At 37.8% G+C, this 25814-nt stretch overlaps 1 protein-coding gene across 1 annotated transcript in view; it reads right to left on the reverse strand.

Annotated features, from left to right (window-relative positions):
* Positions 1–25814, reverse strand: part of CNTNAP5 (contactin associated protein family member 5) — a 201282-nt gene that overhangs the window by 168469 nt on the left and 6999 nt on the right. The window contains exon 3 of the mRNA XM_042827016.1: positions 25329–25522. Within this exon, the coding sequence (XP_042682950.1) occupies positions 25329–25522 (194 nt within the window). The remainder of the gene's footprint in view (positions 1–25328; positions 25523–25814) is intronic.

Raw genomic sequence — 25814 nt, forward strand, 5'->3', positions numbered from 1 at the left:
ACCCATGCTATTTTGAGCCATGAGGTACATACAGAAATCACATTCCCTTTACTCTAGTGAGCTACTTCTCATTCTGACACTGTAATTACTCAACTCCAGCTCATCTTGGATTGCACAGAATGAGGGCTAATTCAGCATTCTCATGCAGTAGTGTCCTTTCAAGTGAATAAGACAAAATGACATGCCTAGCTATTGCACCTGCAGTCAAGTTCAAGCTACTATAATCCCACCAAAGTGAGAACTATAGTACAGGAATCTCCAGCATTTGCTGAAGAGAAGGTATTTGTCTATGTGGCTCTGTTCCAAAAAGAAACAAAAAAGTTATTTCTGTCAGATATAGCACTGTTGTGCTGGTTATTGTGTTTGTTTGTTGTTGGTTTTTTAGTTGCTATTCCTAAAATTAAAATTGAAAATAGAATATTTCAAGTGGGAAAAAGGGTTTTCTAATGGGTTCTATACATGAGTGACTTTAGCACTTGCTAGATCAGAACTAACCATTACAGACATTTAGCTGGTTAACTGCCAGTCTGCAATTTAACAGACCTGGCTGCTCGCAGGCAGGGTACGCTATCTCCCAGGTTGCATCAGCAGGGCCCTTACCAAGCTCCTCAGTCCGTTCGCATGCCTTTCCCTTGTCCCAAAATTGATTACTTATCAATATTTTCTTCTCTATCCCACTTTCCATAACAGAGAAACATGATGGCATAAACCAAAAGGAACTTCTAGGATACTCCAAGTCCAAGACCCTGTTCTGAACAACAGAGCACACCAGCACCCAAGGATGTTATCTTATTTTCCTGATGCTTAAACCAGGCAGCATGCATGTCAAGGATCCCCACTTGTAAAATAGGGGAAATACCACTATATCAGTCTTGGTTATCAACTGACAATTTCTATTTAGCAAAAATAATCTTTCATGAGATTTTTTTAGTGTATGGCTAAGTACAGCTCTGGCCTTAGCTCTTCATATAGCTCAGAAAAAAAAAGTCCTTCTTTCTCCTTCACTAGAAAATCATCATCCAGAGTACACCAAGTAGCTGCCACTAACCATAGATAGAAAAAAGCTTGAGGCTTTTGTAAAGTACTAAAAATTAAAGAACTAATCTGTAAGAAAATGCACTATTGCTTTCAAGGTACATAAAAACCACAATAGTTAAACAGTTTAAAAATGGATGGAGGAGTTGTGAGGATGCTAAACATGAAGGACATAGTTTGCAAAAAAAAAACAAAAGTTAATGGAATAGTCCAATATGTACACAGACATACACTAAAACTAAAATTTAAAAATAATCTTTAGTTTTAGAACCCGTTCAGATGTTGCATAATCTTTTTATAGAGGATATTTTAAGCAGTGTCTCTCAGCTATAAATGAAGTAAGTCAGAATTAATGATCCCATGATGCAGCAGTGAAGCTATGTTGTTTAGTGTCACATTTTAGGTTAAAGGAATTGAACTGGCTGAGGCTCCACATCATCACCTAAAATGTACAGACTGATTGAAATCTTTAAAAGAAAAAAGTGATCATATTTTGGTAGGACTAAATAAAACAAATGAGGTGGATTTGAATGTCATATGCGTGTTTAAAACTGGAGTAACTTATTTCTTTGGCAAGACAAATGTGCTGATTATCTGGCTCGAAGCAGAAAGTGCTGACACAAGTTGGAGTGGCACATTTCAGTGGATTTAAGCGTAATCCAGAGACCATTATTATTCTTCCCCATAGTCTCTCCATGTGCTTTTGATTGAAGGCAGAATTGCTAGCAATTAGCATGCTGAATTCTTCATCACAGATTAATCCCTTCCATCCCCAAAAGACAGAATTTCCTTTTATAAGTAGGCATCCCAGGGATAAGAGAGATTGCCTCTGAGGAACACAGCAATAGACCTCACCAACAGAAATAGAGCAGATTTTTTGAATGCTTTACTCAGCCCTATAGAACATAGACTTCACAGCAATGACCCAAAGAAATAACGTAATTCTGTTGTGGCCATCCTCCCTTCAAAATTATTGCCTTAATTCTTTTGTATCTCTTTAAAAAAAAAAAAAATCTCATCAAGTTTTTCAGGCTCTTCTACCAACAGCAGCACAGGGAATTACAAGGTGCTTCTGCTTGTGGCAGACATCTGAGTAGCAGTTATGCAGTTCTAACTGGTTTTGAGCTATGCGAAAACAGATGATGCTATACAATAAGGCTTGTTTCTTCAAATTTGTTTGTTGCTTTTTTTTTAAAGCATGAACATACAGACAAATAAACACATATCAACACATTCATCCATTCACTATTGTTCATCAAAAGCATTAAGGCTGCCAAGCAACTAGTCAAAAAAAAAAAAAAAAAAAAAAAAAAAAAAAAAAAAAAAAAAAAAAAGAAAAACCCACCAGGAAATGTCGGTGTTCAGTGCCGTAGAGACTACTCTATAAGTAGAGAGAGGGTGGATGCCCACCCTCCTGAGCACATGGTCATTCCCTGCCAACAGGTTTCAGTCAGACAGTGGAAAATGCTCGTAGAAAGCTGTAGTGCTAATTGCAGTTCCTCAGTAAAGCAAGTGCTGCCCCAACATCTTCATTCCTGCAGAACTCATGGTCAGCAGCAAGTGAGCAAGAGCAGAGGCAACCTGGAAGAAGGCACGTACTTACTTTGAACAAGTCAAGGTCATTTTTTCTAGAACATGAGTGAGTAAAAATACCTATTTTGAATTCTATGACCTGATTTGCTTCACCAGTTAGCATAGGGAATGGAAGTAAACCTAATTTTTTTTCCTTGAAATGCATATATAACGCTGAAAAATAAATTTATCTGCTTTAAAATAAGCTTCCCTAATTAACATATGCTTTCTCTTTATGACAGTTCACTGTCTGAAAAATCATAATAACCCATCATCCCTTGTGGATGGTGTGAAAATAAATATTTGTGAAATAATCTTCTTGTGAAGTGTACTTCAGAATTTCCCATCAAGAAACAAATAATTGTGTTTTTGGAGCTAAGTTTGAAGAGTATACAGTAAATAAAACTTAGATCCTCACACTGAGGAGAAAAGGAAGTACCTAAAAGTTGATTATTAATATCCAGCTTCAATGCTGAAAGGACTGGGGAATGCTGTGCAAAAATAGTCTGTGATCAGGTAATTAATGCCCTTCCTACTGAATTCACATTAGGGGGCCTAATTAAGTTTGCAGTGACATTTTCTATCCTTCATGTTCCTAACTTCACAGCTTAATAATGTTCTCTTAACACTTCTTCATTTTTAATAACTCTTTACAATGTATAAGTGTTTTGCCAGAGCATTAAGATATCATGTGTAACATATGTACTTGAAAATAATTTATATTTATATATATACACACACACACACACACACACACACATATGTACGTCTTCTCAGTCTTTATGTCACAGGAGTGCTTTCATGCCTGCCAGGAAGCCTAGGATCTCACTTGTCCCCAGATATTTTGAGCCCTTAGATTATGCTGTGGGCTTATCCATGTTTAGCTTTACTCTGGCTTTGGAGTTAACAGCTGAAAACCTCCCTGTTACACAAGAAACAAAGCTGGGAACATCTGTACCACAGATCTACAAATAGATGGTATTAGCATACAGAACAGCCATTTCCCAGAGTTTTACAAAACTCTTTCTCCAGAGCCTTCTGCTTTTCCTATAAGCCTGGGCAAGGCAGGTAAGACCACATCTTCAAATCCAAGTTGCTTTTCTCATTTCTCTTCTACAGAACCAGACAGTTGAAAGCAAACAGCACAAATTTAAAAGTAAAGTGTGCAGTCATGGGAATCCTCTTGCATATGAAACATTGCTATCTTTGGTCTCTTTCTTTATTCTAATACAAAGTGAGGTTTTTCTTACTATATCTCAAGAAGCACAAAACTGCAGACCCCAAAACAGAGATGTCATGTAGTACTGTGTTTACAAAAGCTATTTTTCACTCCTAAATTTAAAATCTTTCCCCTTTCTTTGAACTCTGCTTTCCTCCAGACAGTCTGACAGCAACTAGGCACCAGCAACCAAGGGCCCTGGATGTTGCCTTCTCCTTTGCCACCTTGCTGAGGAAGCCCAGAACTTAATACTACTGTAAAAACACAAACTGTTATAACTATAATCCACACCTCTTCTCCATAGCTTTCCTCCCCCCCCCCCAGTGATTAATAGAACGAGCGATCACAGCATAAAGCACAGGTTACACATACATTAAGAAAGCAATTCTTATAAATTACCTCTTCTCTGCAGCGGACAATTTAAGTTACCGCATCTTCTTATCACTAAGATTTTTCTCCATCTAATTCTATTTGCTGTTCCTCAGTGAATGTCAACAATAACTCATTTAGTTTTAATGACATTAAAAGTAGAGCCTGTCCTTGAGATAGAATCTAATTTTTCTTTATGAAAGCCAACATAAATTCTATGTACGAGGTCTCTGACAGTCTGGTAATAGAGGTGTTGCTAGAGTGAGCTAAAAATACAAACCAGGAAAAAAAAAAAAAGGTATCTTTCAGAGGAATCGTTAGAGAAATTGATGAGGTCTGTTTGCTTTCCTGGTGATCTCTGAGGACCCATTATGTATATAAGCATGGAGTGAACACTAAGTCTGTTACATGAAGATACTATTTGAACAGATCTTGACCTTTCATTCCATCTATGCAATAAAGATAAAGGTTATTACAGGAGTTCTGTGAGAGCCCCTTATTATAGTTATCTCATGCTTAATATGAGAGTTTGTAAACTTCTACCTTTTTCTTGCTAGACATCTTCCATACAGATAAAAAAAACAACAAAATCAAAAAAAAAAACCTCACCAATCTGGCCTTTAAGTCTAGATCAAAATACATGAAACACATGTAATTAAATGAACCTGATTAATGTTACCCAGGCAACAAGCTCTGCTGTTTCCTAACAATCTGCTTGACTTTGTAGCCTTGCTATTTATATCTGTACATAGTTGCATATCTGAACATGATCACTAATAGATTTGTAAGAGTTTGCAATATGCACAGATAAGTGCTCCCTATTGTGCTAAGTCTATCACTCATTAATATCGAAATTAATAATATAGTCCTAAACTACAGAGAGAAACTAGAAACAACTCCAAAGCCTATAGGAAGCTTTTTTTTTCCCCACACTTGCAATACAGGATGAGACACTGTTCCACTGTTCTAATGATATTTAATTTCTTTCACACTATTAGGTGATCTTATGAAGATTTGAGACCTCCCTGCAATACAGCATAGAATAGGGTGAAGGAACAGAATTACCATGATAAACTGAGATACAGAAAACAGGAGGTGAAAACAGAATCTGTATCATAATAAACCAATAGCAGAACTGCTTAATGCAACATAGCGCAAACTTCAGAAATTCATCCTTAGTAATTTTAATAATGGAAAAATCAGTCTATGCTTTTTGAAGATTCTCCTGTCTCAGGCAAAGACATAACTCCTTGCAAACACAAATATAATTTCCATCCATATGTCATGCACTGAGAAACACCAAATACTTCACAACGAAACAAAAAAATTGCCAAGTGGAAAATTCTGTGGGAGAAAGAAAACACCAAATGAAGTTGCATACACTCTGGGAGTAGTTCCCGCAAAAGAAAATTTAAGAGGTGCATATATAGACCATGCTTAGGCAGGCCACCTGATAAACTTCTGCCTCATCTGATACCACATGCATCACTAGCAGAGTGCTACCTTTCTTATTGTAAACATAAGATGTTATGTGTTAAATTACACATTAATCTCAGAAATAAAAGGTTACCATTACAGAATCACAAAATGGCTGAGGTTGAAAGGCAACCCTGGAGGACAGCTGGGCCAACTGTCCTTCTCAAGCACTGGGATCAGGAGCAAGTTGCCTCGTCCCTGGAGGGAGACTCCACAACTTCTCCAGGGTGTTTGTTCTGTTGCTCAGTTAACTCTCTTATCCTGTTGCTGTGCACAACTGAAAAGACCATGGTTCCATTTTCATTGCATCTTCCTTTCAGGTATTTACAGACACTGATGTGGATCCCCCCCCCCCCCTCAAGCCTCCTTCAGACTAAAGAGTTCCATCTCATCTCGCTCTTCCTTTTCTCATGAGTTATTTTATCAACTTTGTGTCTGTTAAACTCTCCCCACTATTTCCATCTCTCTTTTATATTGGGGAGCCCAGAACTGAACACAGTTGTCCAGATGCAGTATCACCAATGAGCAGAGAGCAAGACTTACACAATTACTAAGTTGGTTCTGCGTGGCTCTTAACTTAGTAACAGGAAGAGAGTCCTGTATTCATGGGGACCATTTTCTTGTTCTGTCATCTTAAATAGCTCACCTTGGGAACAGGGTGGGGGGGGACGGGAGGAAGGGAAACAAAGGGGTTGTTCCTTCTAAGTATGCTTAATCATCAACTAGATTCTTACTTTTACTGTCTGGGAGGAAATAAATCATCCTATTTCCATAAATTGCCGATGACTCACAGAACTGGGTCCTGCAGCAAGACTGTTGTAGCATATCAGTGATGTATTTCACCATCATAAATGTTATGTGTGACTTTATAGTTTGCAACACACACATTAGCCTGCAATAAGGAAAGGGCACTTTCGAAGTTATCTGTCACGGTTACTATCAGACTCTTCAAACAGAAATCCCTACTGGTGCATAACTATGAAAATACAGAAGCTCTGTTTGAAAAGCAGAACGAGAGTCTCACAGGCAGCCTCACTGCCCTAGCCCCCAGTTTTGCTCACTGTGGGAACTTGTAAGTTGCTGCGTGCCCTTCCAGGCCAATCCCAGATTTCCAATGGCAGCTAGTATAATAGAATGGGGAGGACAATATGTCTCATGCTGATATCCAAGCTAAATAAATTTAGGGTGCATGAGTATGTTTTTCATCTTCTTTCAAGTCCCCCTCACTTATGCAGCCAGAGAACCTTGGGAAATCACTTAGTTCATATCCCTCTTGAAAAAGAATCAATTCTAGATGCCTAATCTACTTAAGAATTGCATTGATGGTGTTTTCCTATGCATCCTGAACAAAATGGAAAAAGAAAGGACAATATGCCTTCGGGCATTTTCTACACTAGGCACAGTCTGACAATTAAAATACTTCATAAAGAAGAAATTGGAGTTGTATTCTTAGATTTGACTTCAGTTAAGTTGTTCTGCTTCTTGTACTCTAGCTTCTCCAAGCCTGGTTCTTCCCATCCATTACTGGCTAGTTATGGTAATAAAGCACTGAGCTTTATAGCAATAACTCTTAAACAAATAGTTTCATTTTAAACTGATGTGTTACTGCAAACAATTGCTAATAGCATAGCTGGAAAATCAGTATGCTTGGAAGCAGAACAGGATACTTCTTGAAGGGATAATGGTACACTGTCAAAAGCTCATATCAAAGACAGAGTAGCTAATTAGCTCAAATAAAGATTCAGCGCTCCACCAAGTTATCATTTCAAAACATGACGTTCATGAATGTAATCTACAGAAAGCAGGAAGTAAAGACCTCAGTATAAACAGATTTTTAGTGGTGGGTGAAAGAATTGTTCCTCCAAGAGCTAGTAATTCTTTTTTTCCCCCTCTCAGTCTGCGAAGTGTAACGTCTAGCATTTTAATAGCCCAGATAAATTGTGATATCTGGCAGTTTGAGAAGGCAAGGTTGAATTAATCTTAATCTCTATCTGAAGGTATTTGTTTACCCTCTGTTTTGTCCTGGGTGATAAAAGGTCAGGTTCAGCTCTGATCCCAAGGATCATTATGTGTTTCTTAAGGCTTCCAGACAACCAAGATCATGACTACTAAAAATAACATTACTGCTACTGCATGTTACTTTTGAGAGTGTCTGATATTCTCAGGAAGACAAAGTATACTTCATGTACACCCAGACAGAATGCATTATAAATCTAGACCTACACGAATCCGCACTAAAATTCAAGCTAAATTCCTAAGGTCATGCTGCAGGAATCAGCTGGGCTCAGGTGAACCTAATGAGGTTCAACACGGCAAAGTGCAAGGTTTTGCATTTGGGCCGGAAGAACCCCAGGCACCCGTACAGGCTGGGAGGAGTGGTCCTTGAGAGCAGCTCGGCAGAGAAGGACCTGGGATGTTGTCCTGATGGACAAGAGACTTAACATGAGCCAGCAGTGCGCTCTGGCAGCTCGAAAGGCAAATGGGATCCTGGGCTCCATCAGGAGAGGGGTGGTCAGCAGGGACAGGGAGGTGATTGTCCCTCTCTACTCGGCTCTTGTGAGGCCCCATCTGGAGTACTGTGTCCAGGTGTGGAGCCCTCAGTACAAGAAAGACATTGAGATTTTGGAAAGGGTCCAGAGGAGGGCGACTAAGATGATCAGGGGGCTGGAGCACCTCCCCTATGAGGACAGGCTGAGGGAGTTGGGCTTGTTCAGCCTGGAGAAGAGAAGGCTGCGGGGTGACCTCATTGCAGCCTATCAATACCTGAAGGGAACCTACACCCACGAGGGGAGTAAACTCATCAAAAGGGCTGACAACAGCAGGACTAGGGGAAATGGATCCAAGTTGAAGGAGGGAAGATTTAGGTTGGATGTTAGGGGGAAGTTCTTTACAAGGAGAGTGGTTAGGCCCTGGAACGGGCTGCCCAGGGAGGTTGTGGATGCCCCGTCCTTGGACGTGTTCAAGGCCAGGTTGGACGGGGTCCTGGGCAACCTGATCTGAATGTGTATGTTTGGTGGCCCTGCTAGGCAGGGGGGTTGGAACTACATGATCCTTGAGGTCCCTTCCAACCCGGGTGATTCTGTGATTCTGTGAATCACTTACAGTGAAGAATATTAATTTGAAAGTTGGTAACTAGCCAGCAGCAGTGCTGGAAAACTGAAGGTCATGATTTTGCCCAGAAGGCAAAAGTAAATAAATAAGTCCCTAACAGAATCACCTAGGTAGAAAAGGACCACAATGATCATCAAATTTCAACCCCCCACTATGTACAGGATCACCAACAACCAGACCAGGCTGCCCAGAGCCACATCCAGCCTGGCCTTGAATGCCTTCAGGGATGGGGCATCCACAGCCTCCTTGGGCAACCTCTTCCACTACATCACCACCTTCTGTGTGAAAAACTTCCACCTAATATCTAGCCTAATATCTAGCCTAATACTTTCCAGGACACGTCAAAACTTAGAAAAAAGTATATTAAAGATTGCAAATAAACAGTATGAAATCCACTTGTGAAGTTTAGAATGCTTATCTAAAGGGTATAGTAAGAAACTGTTAGGAATTACTGATTCATTGTTTACTAATAGGACTGCAGGACTATGTACTAAGAGGTATTCACCAATATGGTAATGAATTTAAGAGTCAGTATGTAACTTAAGATACTTAATATTTTAGATATGTCTTTTAGAGATAATGTCTTCTCAGCTCCGCAAGATTTTCTTCTCAAATTTCAAAGACAAAAAAGAGGAAAAAACATCAACTCAACAACCAGGCTTGCAACTCAAAAATATAAGCCATATTATAAAGCTATTTTATCTATTTTTATATATATATATATATATATATATATATATATATATATAAAACTATCTCACTGTATTTAATCTTTTGGAGACAAAAAAAAGTGAATAGGAATACACAACAAACAATCTATTAACATGCATGCACACAACATGATCTTTGTCTCTGATTTTGACACCTGGCCAGAATACTTCTCAGGTCCTCCCTCAAGCACAGTAAGGAATTCCTGTGTGACTTTTTCATGGCAAGAGCAGCTTAAAAAGTAGACAAGGCTGAGACTATTTCAAAATAGTGACAGTGATAGCTTGGGTCAAAACTGATATTAGAGAAACTAAAAACAAAACCAAGCTACTGACAAAGTTTGAAGAAAGCAATTACCAGCTAAACCAAGACGTATTAGTACATAAACAACATTATTCTCTATACGTGTCCAAACAGTTCTCTAAAGACTTGCTCTCTGTGCAGCAGGTCCACAGAAGTCTTAACCATTACTAGAAAATTAAAGAGCTCAAAGGACCAATAAATCCTGGAACTGTCAAGAACACTTTCTTCTTATTTAGTGCATCACAGATTTAATTCTAATGTCCAATATAACAGACAGAAATAAAAGCTTTACTCACAGCTTTCTTTCTGAATGCAGCAGTGGAACGGAGTTACCAGTTGTATCCTGAAGGCAAAGTAAAAACTTTCCAGATTTGAAATTGTATCTTCTAGATAAATTGGGATACAGAGAACTAAGCTTGAAGTAGTGGAAATTATTTCTTACTTTATTTCAGAAAATTTGAGTTCATATTATTTTTTACAGGGCTGGCATGATAGTATTCCCTTCACTATTCATCAGAGGTAGCATTCAGTATATTTTTGTCTGCACTGCATTAATGTTTTGGATCTAGGTACCAGTAAAACTACTCCTATAATAGTAAATACAACCCCTACAATAAACTACGGAAATTACATCTAACAAAACTTTACAAGAAGGACTAAATAATAGAAGTAGCAAGGATCCACTAAAAGGAGTACAAACAAGAAAAAGAAATCTGAAATGAAAGGGGATAAACAAGAAGAGCTTCTACAATAAGAGTATTGCCAAACAGAACCATATAACTAGACTATATAACTCTAGAACTAGAACTAGTCTATAACTAGGGAATATGAGCAGCTGGTCTGAGTAATCACTGTAATGTGCTAATCTCCACATAAACCAAAGACGCTTATTGACATTACTGGTGGCCAGTGCCACCAGTAGCAATGATTTTGTTTAAACTCTTGCAATTTTCTTAATATTCATTTTCATATTCAAGTTGGCTCTCTACCAAATGAGCAGACTCAGGACTATGGTGCCCTGTCTCATGATCTCTCAAAGAGTCTCATAATCTCTCAAATTACCATGAGAATACCATGAGATATTCTCATGGTAATTTGAGAGATTAGAAATCAAATTTTGTTAAATTTGTTACCTTCCTATTCCATCTGCATCTTACCTGTATGTAAGTAGAGAGAATTTTATACTAGCTGAGGTAATTTGCTCAGTTTCACTTATCTTCTCACAGCTCAATATACCAAAGAGACCCAAGGAATCAGTATTTGCAGCATGTTTTTAAAGAAAAGGTCACATGTACAACACTAACTTAATCCCAGTTCACACTGGGTTAAATTCCCTTTGCTCTGAATTCCTAAATGTCAGCCCTGCTAATTAGAAAACAGAAGTGTCCAAGCTCCCACACCTAATGTGTCCTTCTTTGCCTCTTCCTGAGAAGTACAAGGGAGTGAGTAATCACAAATGAGATAAATATAAAATAAACGTAAGAAATATTTTTGTTTCCTTACACATGATTTAAAAATATTCTGACCTACAGTTCAGGAACTGAGGTGCTCCTGGAATCCAGAGGACAGAGGATAAATGACAGCTCAGGACGGTCTGAACAGAAAGTAACTTCCATTGAATAAATCTGAAATTTTGTACAAGCTCAGGAAACTGAGATGCTGAAGGACACAGCTGCAGCTCCCACAGCAAGAGGAACAACAGAGGAAACCATTTATGCTGCTTAGTAAAATGTAGATGCATTTACTCAGACAACAAGTGACTGAGTGGGTTTAACAAGCAGGATAATAGCTCAGGATGTCATTTTGAACTGAATACATAATTAAAGGGGATCAAGAAAAGGCTCAGGTTCAGAAGTGGCCTTGAATATCTGAACCTAATTAAGACTGATTTTACCAGTCACCGCTTAGAACATGAGGCTTCTGTTTGCACTCTACTTCCAGTAAAACGTGTCACCTGCTTAGACATCAGGACAGCTTCTATATACACTGCCCCTATAGAAAATACGGTAGGTTCAAGCCTGACCTACAATAGTTACATACAAATCCTATGGGTTGCTATCCTTTAGTTTCAGATTACTCATGACAAGCACAATCAATAAGGCTTGTTAGCCTGAGGCTCAGAAGAGCTGTAGCTTTTTTTTTTTTTTTTTTTTTGTCTCAATGCATAATGTGATAGGGCAACAAAGAGGGACAGATGAAGCATTTTGTTACTTATGACAATAACAATCAATGCACTCTATTACTGAGTGAATTAAGTAGCACTGCAATAACTGACTTCTCAACTTTTGTTTTTTTAAATTGTATAGAAAAGTGATATTGATCTGCCTAAGTCTACTGCTTTTTCATTACAACTCTTCCATGATGAAACAGTCTCTTCTACTACTGCCCCAAAATTTATATGACCATAAAATGAGATTCAAAGTAAAGACTTTGAACAGATTTAAGCCTTTGAAGTTCAAAATCATATTTCTAAACTTCTCAGCTAAGTATATGGTTAACCCAGTAGATTCCTCAGCTCTTTGACGACTTAACCTGGAAATTCCCCAGTTTCCTACAGCTCTGTTTCTGTGCACGCTATAGAAGTGAGTCCAAGCAGTGGTACATTTTGCTGCTACCTAACCTAGTACTAACTGAAGGTATAAGTACCATTAAGTACTTTCTAACATTATCATCACCCTGGGTGCCATTACACACCTAAGCAGCCAGGAGAAAAAACAGATACCTTCAGTGCTATCCTCAGCCAGCCAAGTCTAGCTCTGGGTTCATCCAAAAGGCCTCACCACCAAGTCATGTTTCCCCCATTGTCTGCTACTGCTCCTGATGGTCATTTCATTCTGGCTCACTGGACCAGAAGATGGGAAAGAAAGACATAACCAAGCACAGCTCTGGGCCAAAGCCCCTCACTCTTGTCATGGGGAAGACTCAGAAAATGAAGCATTCACTGTACATCAAAGCTGCTTGCAGCACAGCAATGCAGCAGTGATGCTTTGATCCCTGAAGGGCCCACGGTAGGGGGGAGCATATGGCTACACACAAATGACATTATATAAACGCTAGATTTTCAGATTTCAACCAACTCTAAAGAGTATAGGAAAAATTTAGTATATCTGCCAAATCTGAATTAAGATGAATCCATTCATAAAACCACATGCTTGAAAGCTAGTTAAATATAATTGGGCCAGGAGGATAGTGATTAACATATAAAGAAACATGTGTAAACAGAAGATTTAAGACAAAATGATAAAAGGCAGGCCATGGTTTGCTGTCCTTGCACCAGGACTGCTAGACATCTAGACCTGATGGTGCTGCTACTTGACAGCAGCACTACGATTTTGTTTTTAATTACTCTGCCTGCTGCCTCCCAAGCAAAGAAACCCTCTACAACCATTTGATACTACATTGCTTTGTGACTGAACATACAAGAGCCCCTAGAGGGCAGCAAGAGGATCATGCAAGAGCCAGCATTAGATAGATAAGCAGTTTGCCTGACTATCGGTATTCAAATAAATAGAAAAAGAAAATATAGCTATTGTACATAAAGTACAGTTAGACTGCAGGAAGCCACTATCCGTATATTAAGTGTTTAAGTGTGTTCCAGTATGTCAATGGATTCTGGGATTAAATAAAAAAATAAAATACAGAAAAGTGTCTTTTCACTGATTTTCTTCTTTTTACCCCAGAAAACTGTAAGACAAATATTGCATAAGTCCAAACTGTCAAGATGGTAGAAATTTGACATCCTGTTGTGGAATGAAAATCAAAAGAAAAAAAAAAAAAAAAAAAAAAACAAAACAAGAAAATCTAAGGCTTTGAAAGAGACGTGAAACTTATGGTAAAATTGTCACAACTAATTTTGAACATAATGTTTTCCATCTATTTATTACTTCAGCCCCTTTGTAACACTATAGAAACAGCAGGAAAGGATTGGTGTAAAACAATGTGCAATTTGTCCATACACCTGAACATCCACCAGAAGATTTTTAGTGCGTCCCTTTCTTTCTATTGTCAAAGCCAGGGGTCTTTCTCTGGGAAGGCAAAGTGGTTGGGACAAAATATTTTCTGGCACTTACAAAGGTATTAAAAAACAGCTTATAATAAAATGGCTTTATAAGAAACAAAGGTTTTTGAAGCTCCTAAACAGCATTTTTTTTTTCATGGATGACAATACAGAGATGGAGATAGCTACACAGAAAGGCTTTGCTAGTCATGGAATTAAATATGAAAGCTGGAGCTTCTGAATTCCATCTAATTTTATCACTAAACAGCCAACTTTTATATAGGTATAGGCAGAAAAAAGAGTGAAGTATTAATAAGCTTATCTTCATGCAAACACTGAAAATCTCCAAAGGAGTGATTGAGGTATCTCTTCACACAGAAGAGTCACAGAAGATATTTTTTATTATAACAACTGCAGTGTGTATGTTGGTTTGTGTGCATGCGTATGTTTGGTAATTTTTTGTATGTTTTAAACCTGGAATAAAAAGTCATTGCAATTCATCTTATGATTTCCATTAGTACAAACATCTTTGATTTGGTACATGCAAATAGAAGAAAATTTGCTTCTTTCCATTTGCCCTTTTTACAACCAAGTGTATAAAATAAGAGTCTGGACAAAATCCAACAGAATAAACCAATTATGATAAACACCTAAATTGTAAATATGTAGAATCAACTGATCATTGCATAATGATTGATACTCATGAGGCCATAGTTAGAATGTGGCAGCAGAATCATCGTTATTTTCAAAGTAATTATAAATCATCATCGCATTCTTGCAGGCATAGCTGGATGAATGCCACCTGAAATTCCGCTTTCCATCTCTCTGATTTGCTTCTCCATTCTCCCACACATTTACTTTTACATAATATACATGCATACCTGCTCAGCATGTTTGCCAATAATTCTTCAATCCTATCTTAAATATCTGTAAAGCTAATTTCATAAGATTATTCCTCGCAGAGCACTATTTCTATTAACCTTTATAGCAATGTATGCTTTACCACATACACACATCTCAGGCTGAAGCAGCACATATTTCACAAAGCCGTTACCAAATGTCTGGGATAATCCAAATAAAGATTATAAACATAGGTACTATTATAAGCCTTCAAATACCAAGACTTAACACTAAAAGCTGACCTCCAGAGGGAAAAAAAAAAACAGAGTTGAGTGGAAGACAGTGAGAAGTCCAAGCCTTATTTCACTGAAAAGCATTGCCACATGTCTTGTCTTAACAATAAGGCATCAGATACACAGTTACTTCTAGTAAGTCTGGACAGACACACAATGTAGTAAACTTCTCTAGATAAAATGGGCAGCAAAACTGTTTTCTAGATAAAAAGAAAAGCAAACTTCAAAGCAAATGAGAGAAACAAGTAACTTTCAAGTTCAGAAAGTACATAACTGTATAGCTCCCAGTCTAAAATAGGTAATGTTCAGCACACGATTCAAGGTTTCAGATGAAATCCTGACCCAAATGCTTCTTGAACTCCAGCAGTTCAGTGCCATGCCCACCACCACCCTCTGGCACAGAACCTTATCCTATCTCCCCACCTGACTCTCCCCTGACACAGCTCCATGCCATTCTCTCAGAGAGCAGAGCTCAGTGCTTCCCCTCGGCTTCCTGTGAGGAGCTGTAGCCGCCATATTGCACTACCCAGAGCTGCTCCCAGTGCTGGAAACAACACCACACAACACAGGGTGGGACAATCCCTCTCTTCACCCAGTGGCAGTGCTGGGCCTGATGCACCCCAGGGTACAGCTGGCTCTCTGTCTCTCTCTCTCTCTCTCTCTCAGGGCACAGTGCTAACTGAGATTCAAATTGTGCCAACCAGAACCCCCTAGATCCCTTTCCATGGGGCTGCTCACCAGCCTCTTGGCCACACTCCCTACATTCATTCAGGGTTGCCCCATCCCAGATGCAGAATCCTGTGCTTGCTGTTTTAAAATTCATACATTTTTGTGTGTGTGGATTTACAACTCCCAAAGGTTCTGAAGACAGCAAGACAGGAAAGCACATCTGAATGCTTTCTCTTCACTATAGTAACCAAATCTTGAGGTTTATTGCCAACAAGAAGTTGCTACGTGTAAATGTGTCAATCATGAGCTACATGACTGCTGTACAAATCACAGTGACTGGAAATTTTCTAAATCATTCTACTAGGACAGTTTCTGCTTTGGCTGACTAAACTTCGCTATGGTTTCTTGGGTATAATTTGTAAATACAATGTGCTCTTTACACAAGTCAACTGCATACTTCAGATGTCTACACTGACAAAAAGGAGTAAAAAGCTTAGATCATTTCCCAACTCTGCTTGGATGTTACAGACTGCTTTCAATACCAAAAATAAGGAAGTTATGATTTTTCTTTCACAGAAAGCTAAACCAAGAGAGGACTACATTTAACACTGCATTGGCTGCAACTCTTCTTCAGAGTAAATCATTTCTGCTTTCATTTGAGTTTGTGACCTCGTAATACGAAACAAATCAAAATTAGAAAGTTTAAAGTGAGTGCTTATTAAAAAGCACAGAATGGATACACAAGAAAGAGACAAAATTTTTGCGTTCTGAGTCACAAACGAGAAGAAAGGAAAACTATCTGTTCTAAAGACATGCAATGAATATAATGATTGATGCTTGAACAGTGATACTATTGCCAAAGAACTTCAAAGGCATGAGGTAGAAATTTTTCTTAAATTTCTGAATAGAAAGACTGCTTCACTGAAGAAGAAAAAAATTCTCTCTTATCTGGGGAGAAAATCTTTACCCTGAAGAACCAGTTAATTGCAAAAAAGTAATAATTGAAGAATATCCTTCAAAGAGGATGGATCTTGTTATTGGCCCCTGATTAAATTGTATCCGTATTTACTGAGTAATGAACTACTGAAGGGTTTTTCAGCAGGCAGTTTCTTTTTTTTTTCTTTTTTTTTTTTTTTTTTTTTTTTTTTAACTGAAATCCAAACAAGGAAGCTAAGTGACACAGAAGTAACTCACAGTTGTTATCATTAAATGATTAGTAGAAATAGTTTGGTCACCAGGCTCATATTATACATGACTAGCATTAAAATACTATCAGGTATGAATGACTTGACAGGAAGAGCTGAATAGCTGTGGACCAGCACTGCAATAGGGAGTGAACATCAGTGCCCAGAAACTACCTGGAAAATATAGGCTTGGGTCTGGCTTGGAAAACATAGTACACTCACTTTGGTGTACTATCAGGAGACATTTAGAAGTCTCTTGATGACAACAAGACAGTAAAGTAGAATTAGAAAAGCAAGATCCAGAAGTCAGACTGCAGTTTTCTTTTGATGCTGCTATAAAACTCCCACCTTGCAATCTCAAGGCACTTACTATCCCCCCATATCATAAAAAAAAAAAAAAAAAAAAAAAAAAAATTTGAAACCAACAGCCAAAATCAGTTATCATCTCAGTGACATCAGAGAGAACCTGAACCTCAGATTTGCAGGGATTTATTGAAGGAGATTATACAGAATTGCTATACTCTGCCACAATAGCTTTAGTCTTTAAGACAATTCTGAGGTGAAGGTATGAAGTTCTTTTTGGATCAGCTTTATTTAGTGAACTGGTACAAATTCTGACTTTACTATCAAGACAGTGACCCACCTGAAACAACTGTGAAGCATTTTCTAAACCAACGGGTCTAATATACAAATATACGTTGTTAACAAAATTATTATTTTATGGTATTTCATGTTTAGTTCTCAAAGGAAGTTGGACTTTCCACTTAATTTTGCCAAAACCTACCAAACTCTGATGAAGGAAAAGAAGAATCTTCTCCACAGAAGACTTTTTGATTCTTATCACTGAAGCAGAAATCTACATATTTGGATAAAAAATAAGTGGCTCACATTAAGTGTTCCCTTAGTACATTCGTGTGCTTGACTCAGTTTTATTTCTGAGCTGAATCTCATCTCCCCTCCAAGAGAGGAGGTATCATGTAAAGGTATATATATGCAATTTTTATAGTATTTTCAGGATTTTTTATTTGTGCTCCCAGATCATGAATATTTATTCCCTGAAGGATGAAGTTTAAGTAATAAGGACTATTGTCTATCTTGGTTTGCTCACATTTTGTTAACTCCAGAAACAAAATCTGAACATTGCGAAACAGGCATATGCAGCTCCCTAAAGAGCACCAGATACATATTAGAAGTTTCACTATTAAGTTACATTTCAAAGGAACATCTCCTGCTAATAACAGTATTTGTTCCTAGTGTCCAACCAAGGGTTTATCTCCCCCACTCCCATGACAAACAACTTTGAGAATAAAACTGCCATTAATATAATGACCCTCCTGATGAAGGATTATTAATGGTTTTTTTTTGTTTGTTTTGTTTTTTTGTTTTTTTTTTTAAAGTTCTCATGAAATACACTTGGAAGCCACTGAAAAAATATGAAACATACATCATACATTTGGAAAGGCAACGAATTAGAAGAGCTGTTCCATGTTAAGAATGATAGTTCCGTTGTTTCTTTTTTTTTTTTTCCTTTTAAAATATTGATAATACCCCTAATTCTTTTTTGTTTAATTAGGAAACATATCCAATAGAATATATTAAATATTTATATTTTGCTTGTATTAGGCATTAGGGAATTCTACTTCCAACTTGGAATACTCTAGTATAGGCACAAACAGTTAAAAAAGAACTGATAGAATTGCTGCTTAATGAGAATGAATAATATTTTTAAGTTCTCTCCACAAGTTTAAAAAAAAAAAAAAAAAAAAGCTTTTTCCAGCATCCAAAAAACCAAACAAATAATATGCTGAAACTCCCAGGAATTTGGGCAGGGAGGAAAAATCTACAAAGAGTGCATTGCCAACACTAACTTTAACAAACATCCTAAAAAGTATAAATACAAATATTAAAATGTATATACAGAAATAAAAATATTTCATTATCTCTGTGTCCTCTCTATAAGCCCTCCAGACCCTTGCACGATATCTGACTTTTTATCCCCCTGCATCACCTCTATCACCTAAATCCAATTCTAATGTTGAAGAGATGTTTCTGTGAATACAGTACTTTTTCAGGAGAAGTATTATCAGTAGCCTCTTGCTTCTTTTGGGAATCTAGAGGTAAGATACAGTGAGTCTATTAACTCAAAATAGGATAGAAATCTGCTAGCCACATAAATAAGAAGTGTACAAGCAGAGATAGAAGATTCTTGGTTTCTCTGCTGGTAATCTTACTGACAAACTAATGAAACAGATCTTCATTTCCACTTTATGTATTAAAGCTTTGGCCATCAAATACAACTCGGTTTCCACCTCTATCTTCTTCCGTCTTACAAGTATCATGCTAATTTTTTTTCATTTCTCCCTCCAAAACATCCACCAGTTTATTATCATGTCTTATTAGTAAGTCTGATATCTACAACACCGCAATCCTTTGCTTAGCTAATATTCTGATGTTTAATATCAGTAAAATTCTGGGCCTAGAATGGCTTGCAATGGACTTATTTATAGCTTAGCTCTTTTTATTACATGTCATTTTGACAAGCCCCAAGCAACAGGATTCCAGTTCTGTGTTCACGAGCTTCTTGCTGCAGGAATAATCCAAAGTTTAGAAAGGCTTCAGAGAAAAATAGGTACAAACCTATAGCAATTACTAAAGACCCAAACATTCCAAGTCAAAGAGAGGAGCTGATAAAGTATGTAATTCTTAAGATTAATCTTACTAAGAAAGAATCAGTAGAAGCAGCACAATTTTCAGCAGCAGAACAAGCCATCTTATATTATAGTACAGAACAGTACAGAAAGAACAGTCAGAAGACAAGAGTTTTAAAAACAATTAGACGTTAGGAAAACTAGACCCATTCTCATTTGTCCCCCAAAGTGCCAAACAACTGCAAAGAAATCATCAAGATCAGGCTCTAGAAATATATTCTGACTAATGGTGCTATTTTCTGGAGTTTTCCTTTCAAACAAACAAGATACTCCACGAACAAAGATCCCACTCTCTTCACACTAAGGACTCCACACAAATAACTGCCAAGGATGTCAAGTGCTTCTCCTTGTGCATTTCACCATCATCTGCCTGCCACTCAGCAGCACAAAACGTAAGCAAGATTTTCGCATTAGAATCATTTCATTTGGATTTAAACAGGCTTTTTATAATTATAAAAACTCCAGATCTCATTACCAACCCCAGAAGCCACTCAATCCTGATTAATATGACCCAGAAGGGACTATGGAAATTAGCATAGACTTCATTGGGAACATTGTAGCAGAAAATATTTGCATACTGTATTCTGTAAAGGCTCTTTCTTGATTGAATACATACAAACTGGCTGTGGAAGCAATTGAAGGACTCAGGTAACCTCTCTGCACAGCACCGCAGTCAATCCAACTATTATTGTCTCAAAATGGCTTTCAGCTGTGCGTGGATCAGCTTTAGTGCTTATCCCTGGGACATCTTTATTTGGCTAATCTTTGTAAATTGTTTGCTACAAACAAATTAATGATGCATTCTCTTTTAACTAAACAGCTTTACTATTTGTTCTTTGCTCTATGCTGCTTTCTCATTTTAGTCCATATGCAAGCGGTCATTTGCTCACCGGAGGTGAAAGTGGACTGAAACATTTTTTTTGTTCCATATTTATTTATAATTTGTAAAGGCACGTATTTATAGCTTCACATGCCATTGAATATGATTTGCAAATAGTAAAGAGATTTGATCTAGCGATATGGTTGAAATCCTTCATCTGAGAGGAAATGTTCACTGTTTACCACAAAGGGCATATTAACACACTGCCATGATCATTTACTCTCTTCTTGGAAGCGAGGAAGGGAAAAGAGTTGCTTTGGGATTATGGCACACAAATCTGCTGAAGATCCTTGGAGGACACAAATATTTTATGATCAGTCTAAAACAACCAGAACCATACATGACCACTTCACATTCTAATCTGATAAAAAACAGCACTGCAACCACACTGGAGTAGTGTCAAGAGATATCATTTGGCTTTTGAAGAGACCAGTTCTTCAATAAATTAAGGGATAGAATCACAGAATTATTGAGGTTGGGAAAGACTTCTAAAATTATTGAGTCCAACCACAGCTCTCCACTAAAAGTATGAAATTGGAATGCAAGTGGTGCTTCCATCGCCATTCTGAGCTGAACAGTTACAGAATAGGTAATTTTTTGGGAACATGCAAACAGGTTTAGGAAGTCAGTAATTAAGCCAATGCCTGCACATAGCCATATTTCTTGCCATTTCCTGGGTTAGGATGCCACATACCAAGCACAGAGAATTACTAAAAACATCTGTGATGGGCATTGTGTTAATATCTGCATTAAATTCTCTTGACTTCACCTTTTCCACTTCTGAGAGAAAATTGCAATTAAAGAGAAAATAATCCACAGATATTTTTTTAACACCTGCTTGCCTAGCAATAATTACTATGTGTAAAGGAGATTAAATATATCAGAATACTAGCACACTATGAAACACTATAAAAAGGCAAACTTGTTCTCTCATCTAAGTAAACTATGTAGGACCTGTCTTTACTACAGGTAGAATTTTGCTCTTATCTTGCTTGGAGGGCAACAAGAGTTGGAGCTAAAAAATAGTTGAGAACACATCAGTGCAACTATAAATCTGACAAGAGGATTAATATTCCAACTGCGTTGACAATAATTAACTCACCAAACAGTTCTACAATCATCATCCAGCTAGAGAGGAAATGGAAAAGTTTACAGCACTTCAGTAGATTTATAAGCCAATTAAAAATGACCCTCCTCTAGATTTCATTAGAAAAGCCTCTGATTCAGCAAAATCTCACACATGCAAGGGTTTTCCTGAGGAAAGAGGACACAAAGGATCTTTATCACCTCTATTAAAGACTCTTCCTACTCCCCTGAGAGTTACATATTCTAAGGCATCCTTAGCCTCCTGTCAGTCCTCTCATAAGCACTCGCAAGATGTAGGGCTGATGTTATAGCAATTCTTGACGTAAGTTGTGCTCTATACCTCTTGTGAACAAGGTATCATTGTCCAGCACCACAGATGCTCTTCCTGTCTTGTGATCTCACTGTTCCCTGCTTCCACCCAAAGTCATCTTGTCCCTTCCACTTGCTGTTCACAGTGGAAGAACTTCATCATCTAACAGGGAACTCAAACATGTACTTCATTAGTGCAATTATCTGAGCAGAGTGTGGAGTATCTCCTTGCTAACTATGCTATTTTCCACATAGCTTCATAGTCCCGATATAAGAACCAGCTCTGACACTCAGAACAGTCTCACTTCATTTCCAGTTCCATTCTTTTTTTTCAAAACCATTACTGAATAATATCCCTTTTCTCTTTTTACTACATACTTCTATGCATCCTTCCCTCCATTTCTTTGTATCTTTTTGTATAATTGTGTTTTTCAGCTTTCTCAATACAAATGGCATAAAAATTGCTACCTAAAAAGAAATAGCATTATATTTTGTCCCACTAATGTATATAACTTGGACCAACTCAAGCTGCAGCACATATGCAGGTAAAGTAAAATTCTGAATTATTCAACACTTAAAAACATTGGAAAAATCATTTTCTTGTTACAAGTCATAAGATTTATGTTTTATGTCTCCCAATCAATAGCTAGTGTGTCCACACACAGCTGATTTATCCATATTGAAAACATAATTATAAGCCTAGTTTGTTCTGAACCACAGAGTCCTTTTGTAACAAGATTATTTAAATACAAATGGGGGTAGAAAATAGGTTTTAAATGGCTAATCTGTCTTGTCTTCAACTCCAGCTGCAGAATTTACTAACATCATAAACACAAGCTGAGTGAAAATGTAAGAGGTTTTCCGATTCTCCTCGCGATCTGTCTGTGCAGTGCTCTCATTAATGGTGAAGTTGATGGGAGCTGTATGAGCTCTTTGAGAGGAGGATAATGCGCCCTGCAAGCCTTGTAATATCTATGAACAGAAAGGGATTTAAACTAGTGATATGGTCATATGAACTGGTGTGCAAACATCTGTCTTAACTGCAGCCCAATAAAGACCTTCTGTACCGAGGTCTCAGATGCATTGAAGGTCACATACACTACTTGGGCAGACAAAACCTATACCCCAATGGCTGAAAACAACTCAGGAGAACGACTTGCAATAGGGAATATCACACATTAATGAAGAAATTATCATGAAAAGTTTCATCCAGGATCAAATTTACTCAGGGATTTGGCTAATTCCACCAAATGTGGCTGATGGCCCATAACATGCAGGGGGGAAGGGCTGTGCCAGTAAACCCTTCTTTGAGAGCACTACGTTAAAAGCAGCTGGTAATGCACCATAACTTTATCTTTGGGTCATGCAGATAGACTGGGAAAAACTGGAGTTTCAATCTGATTAGGGTTGAGAATATGTTAAGAATTCATGTCATTTTTACTCTAACAGAGTGGAGAAGGCATTTCAAGACCCTGCTTTCCTTTACTGATATGGAAACGAATGAAAATGAAAGAAGCCACACATTTCTACTTAGAAACAAATGATAACTATCAAATGTAATTTCTACACCTCTCTTTCCACTTCAATTAATAATTATTCTATCAGACTGCTCCTAACAAAGCTCCACTACTTTAAAAAAAAAAAAAAAATTGATTTACCAGACCAAATAGCTCCCTTACACTGATACATAATTCCCACTCCCAACAGCAATAAGTGACTAATTATCAACAAGGCATTAGATAATGCCTTCTTGGTGAAAGGCATTCAGTAACAGCCATACATCAAACACAAACTTCCAGCAAAATAAAACAACACCTGAACGCTGTATCACGGACCCTAACAGATCCAACACATAACAATATCCTATATTGATGCAGCAGCAAAATCCATGTCAGAAACCTCAAGCAATGATGGCTTAGGTTTCAGAGCCCTTTCTGAGACATGAGTCACAGAACTGCCCACACATAGTCTGGAACAGCACAGATCTCCGAAAGTTTCAAGGAAATAAAAAAAAGCAAAACAATTTTTTCTTTAGTTGTGTATAATCAATGAATATAAAGATGTTATAATTATGAAATAAACAAGAGAGTTTGGCTAAGCAGGTTACAGTATCAAAGAGAGAATAGATAGAATGCTTACCTACGTCCTAGGCTTACTGCAAAACTCCAGAGGAGGGATCTCCAGAAGAGATCTTTTCCCACTGGTAGTCAGCTCTTAAATGCGGCTAGGAGAGGTAGAGCCAGGCTCCACCCCTTCTGGCAGCACAGGATTTGCCTTCACCTGTGTTCCCAGTCCCCAGTCCAGTACTAGATTAAGTTCTCAACTATATTCAGTTAAGAATGAAATTTCATTGTTTTAAAACATTTTTTAAAAGTATACCTAGTGGGAGTGAAGCTAACATAATATAACTTAAGTGACACATGAAGCAGAGCCACACTTGACAATTTTATGATCATCTTTGGACCAAAATATTCTCCTAAAGAAAGCCAGCTTTCATTAGCTTTCCCTAAATCAAACTATGATAAAACAAAGACAGTGATAATGCAGTGGATTTTGAAACCACAGAAGTTGACCTTCCTATACATGCATTTCAAATGTCTGCAACATGCGCAAGAAAAGAATTATGGAGCCCTTCTCCATTCCTCCTGCTGATCCTCAACTCTCCTAACTCAACATCAGTATGTTTTGGAATAGTCTTCTGTAACACAATGTTTAATCAAGGTGTCAGCCAAAAAAAAAAAAAAAAAAAAAAAAGAATACGACAAAGCCAGAAGTTTACTTGATCATCCTTATAATATTCCCTTTTATATTCATGAAGTATATACTTCATTAACCACCAAATACTGCCATGCTACCAAAGCTATTGATCCTCACAACAGCGAACACAGTACGGAGAAGATAGTACAGCTCATTAAAAACTCACTAACAATTCATATTTTCCACATTATATTTTAAGCTTCTCCATTCACATATGAGGTGGTACTGCTAATGGCACATAGACTTGCCAACTGCACCTGCTATGGCCACACATTAAACCTGCAACACAGCAAGTACAACTCCTTCATAAAAATTTTAGGAAAAGCCTTGAGCACTTTCAGTTCATCTGCTAAATCATCCTACAAGTCATGCTGTAGTTCTAACTTTCTCAAGCTGAGGAGCAATTTACCATCCGCCTCCCCCAGCATGCGTGCCGTTGTTCTGACCAGCAAGTGTGCATAAAATTGAGTTAATTTCCATACTTCTCAGAGAAAGTACCTATGTGATTAGCTCCCATTTAGTCTGGTGTGCCTGAATCAAAGCCAGCCAGACACAGAAGCATGCAGGTCATTTCAAGTGTCCTGAGTATCCTCATAATTTGAAAAACAACGTAGTCCTGAGGGCCTAAACATATATTACACAGTTGGAAATGAAGACACAATCAGGCTAGATCAAAACAGCCCGTAAATTCATTCACGTCTGCTTTCCTTATTGCTATCCCAGTTCTCTGATCAGAAACTGAAGCCATTTCTCCAAATTCCTTATTGAGCCTGAACCAGAAAATCTAAAAGGTATCTCGAGTTCACACCTACCCAAACAGTGTCATCTTTTCTGTACTGCTTCCAGTTGCGACCGGTGTCACTGAACATCAGTGTGTAGCTGGTTACCCAGTCAGAGCTCCCATACCTGCCCTGGGTAGCGACCCCAACAATCTCCACTCTGTCTCCAAGATCAACCTGGAGCCACTGCTGCTTGTTGGAGTCCAGAGGGGACCAGCCTCCAGCTCCTAGGAAAGACAGTAGAAAAGCAGTGTAGGTAACTTATAGGAACTCAAGAAATTAAACACAAGAAAAAAGAATGTTATTAATTCAGGTTGTTAGAGAGGAGTCCAATTCCTAAATGCAAAATTGTTCACTCATGATTTTATATTAGAAAATACCCTAACCCAAAATTTATAAGGAATTCTGAATTGAAGAATTTTTAGGAAATCTATTCACTGTCAGCTGGAAAAAGGTTATGAAGTATGGCACATCACACACACACACACAAAAAAAAAAAAAAAAAAAAAAAAAAAAAAA

The sequence above is a fragment of the Centrocercus urophasianus genome, unplaced genomic scaffold (genome assembly GCF_019232065.1).
Source record: "Centrocercus urophasianus isolate 14NV4802_14NV808 unplaced genomic scaffold, USGS_Curo_1.0 seq_28, whole genome shotgun sequence".
In the NCBI taxonomy this organism is placed as follows: domain Eukaryota; kingdom Metazoa; phylum Chordata; class Aves; order Galliformes; family Phasianidae; genus Centrocercus; species Centrocercus urophasianus.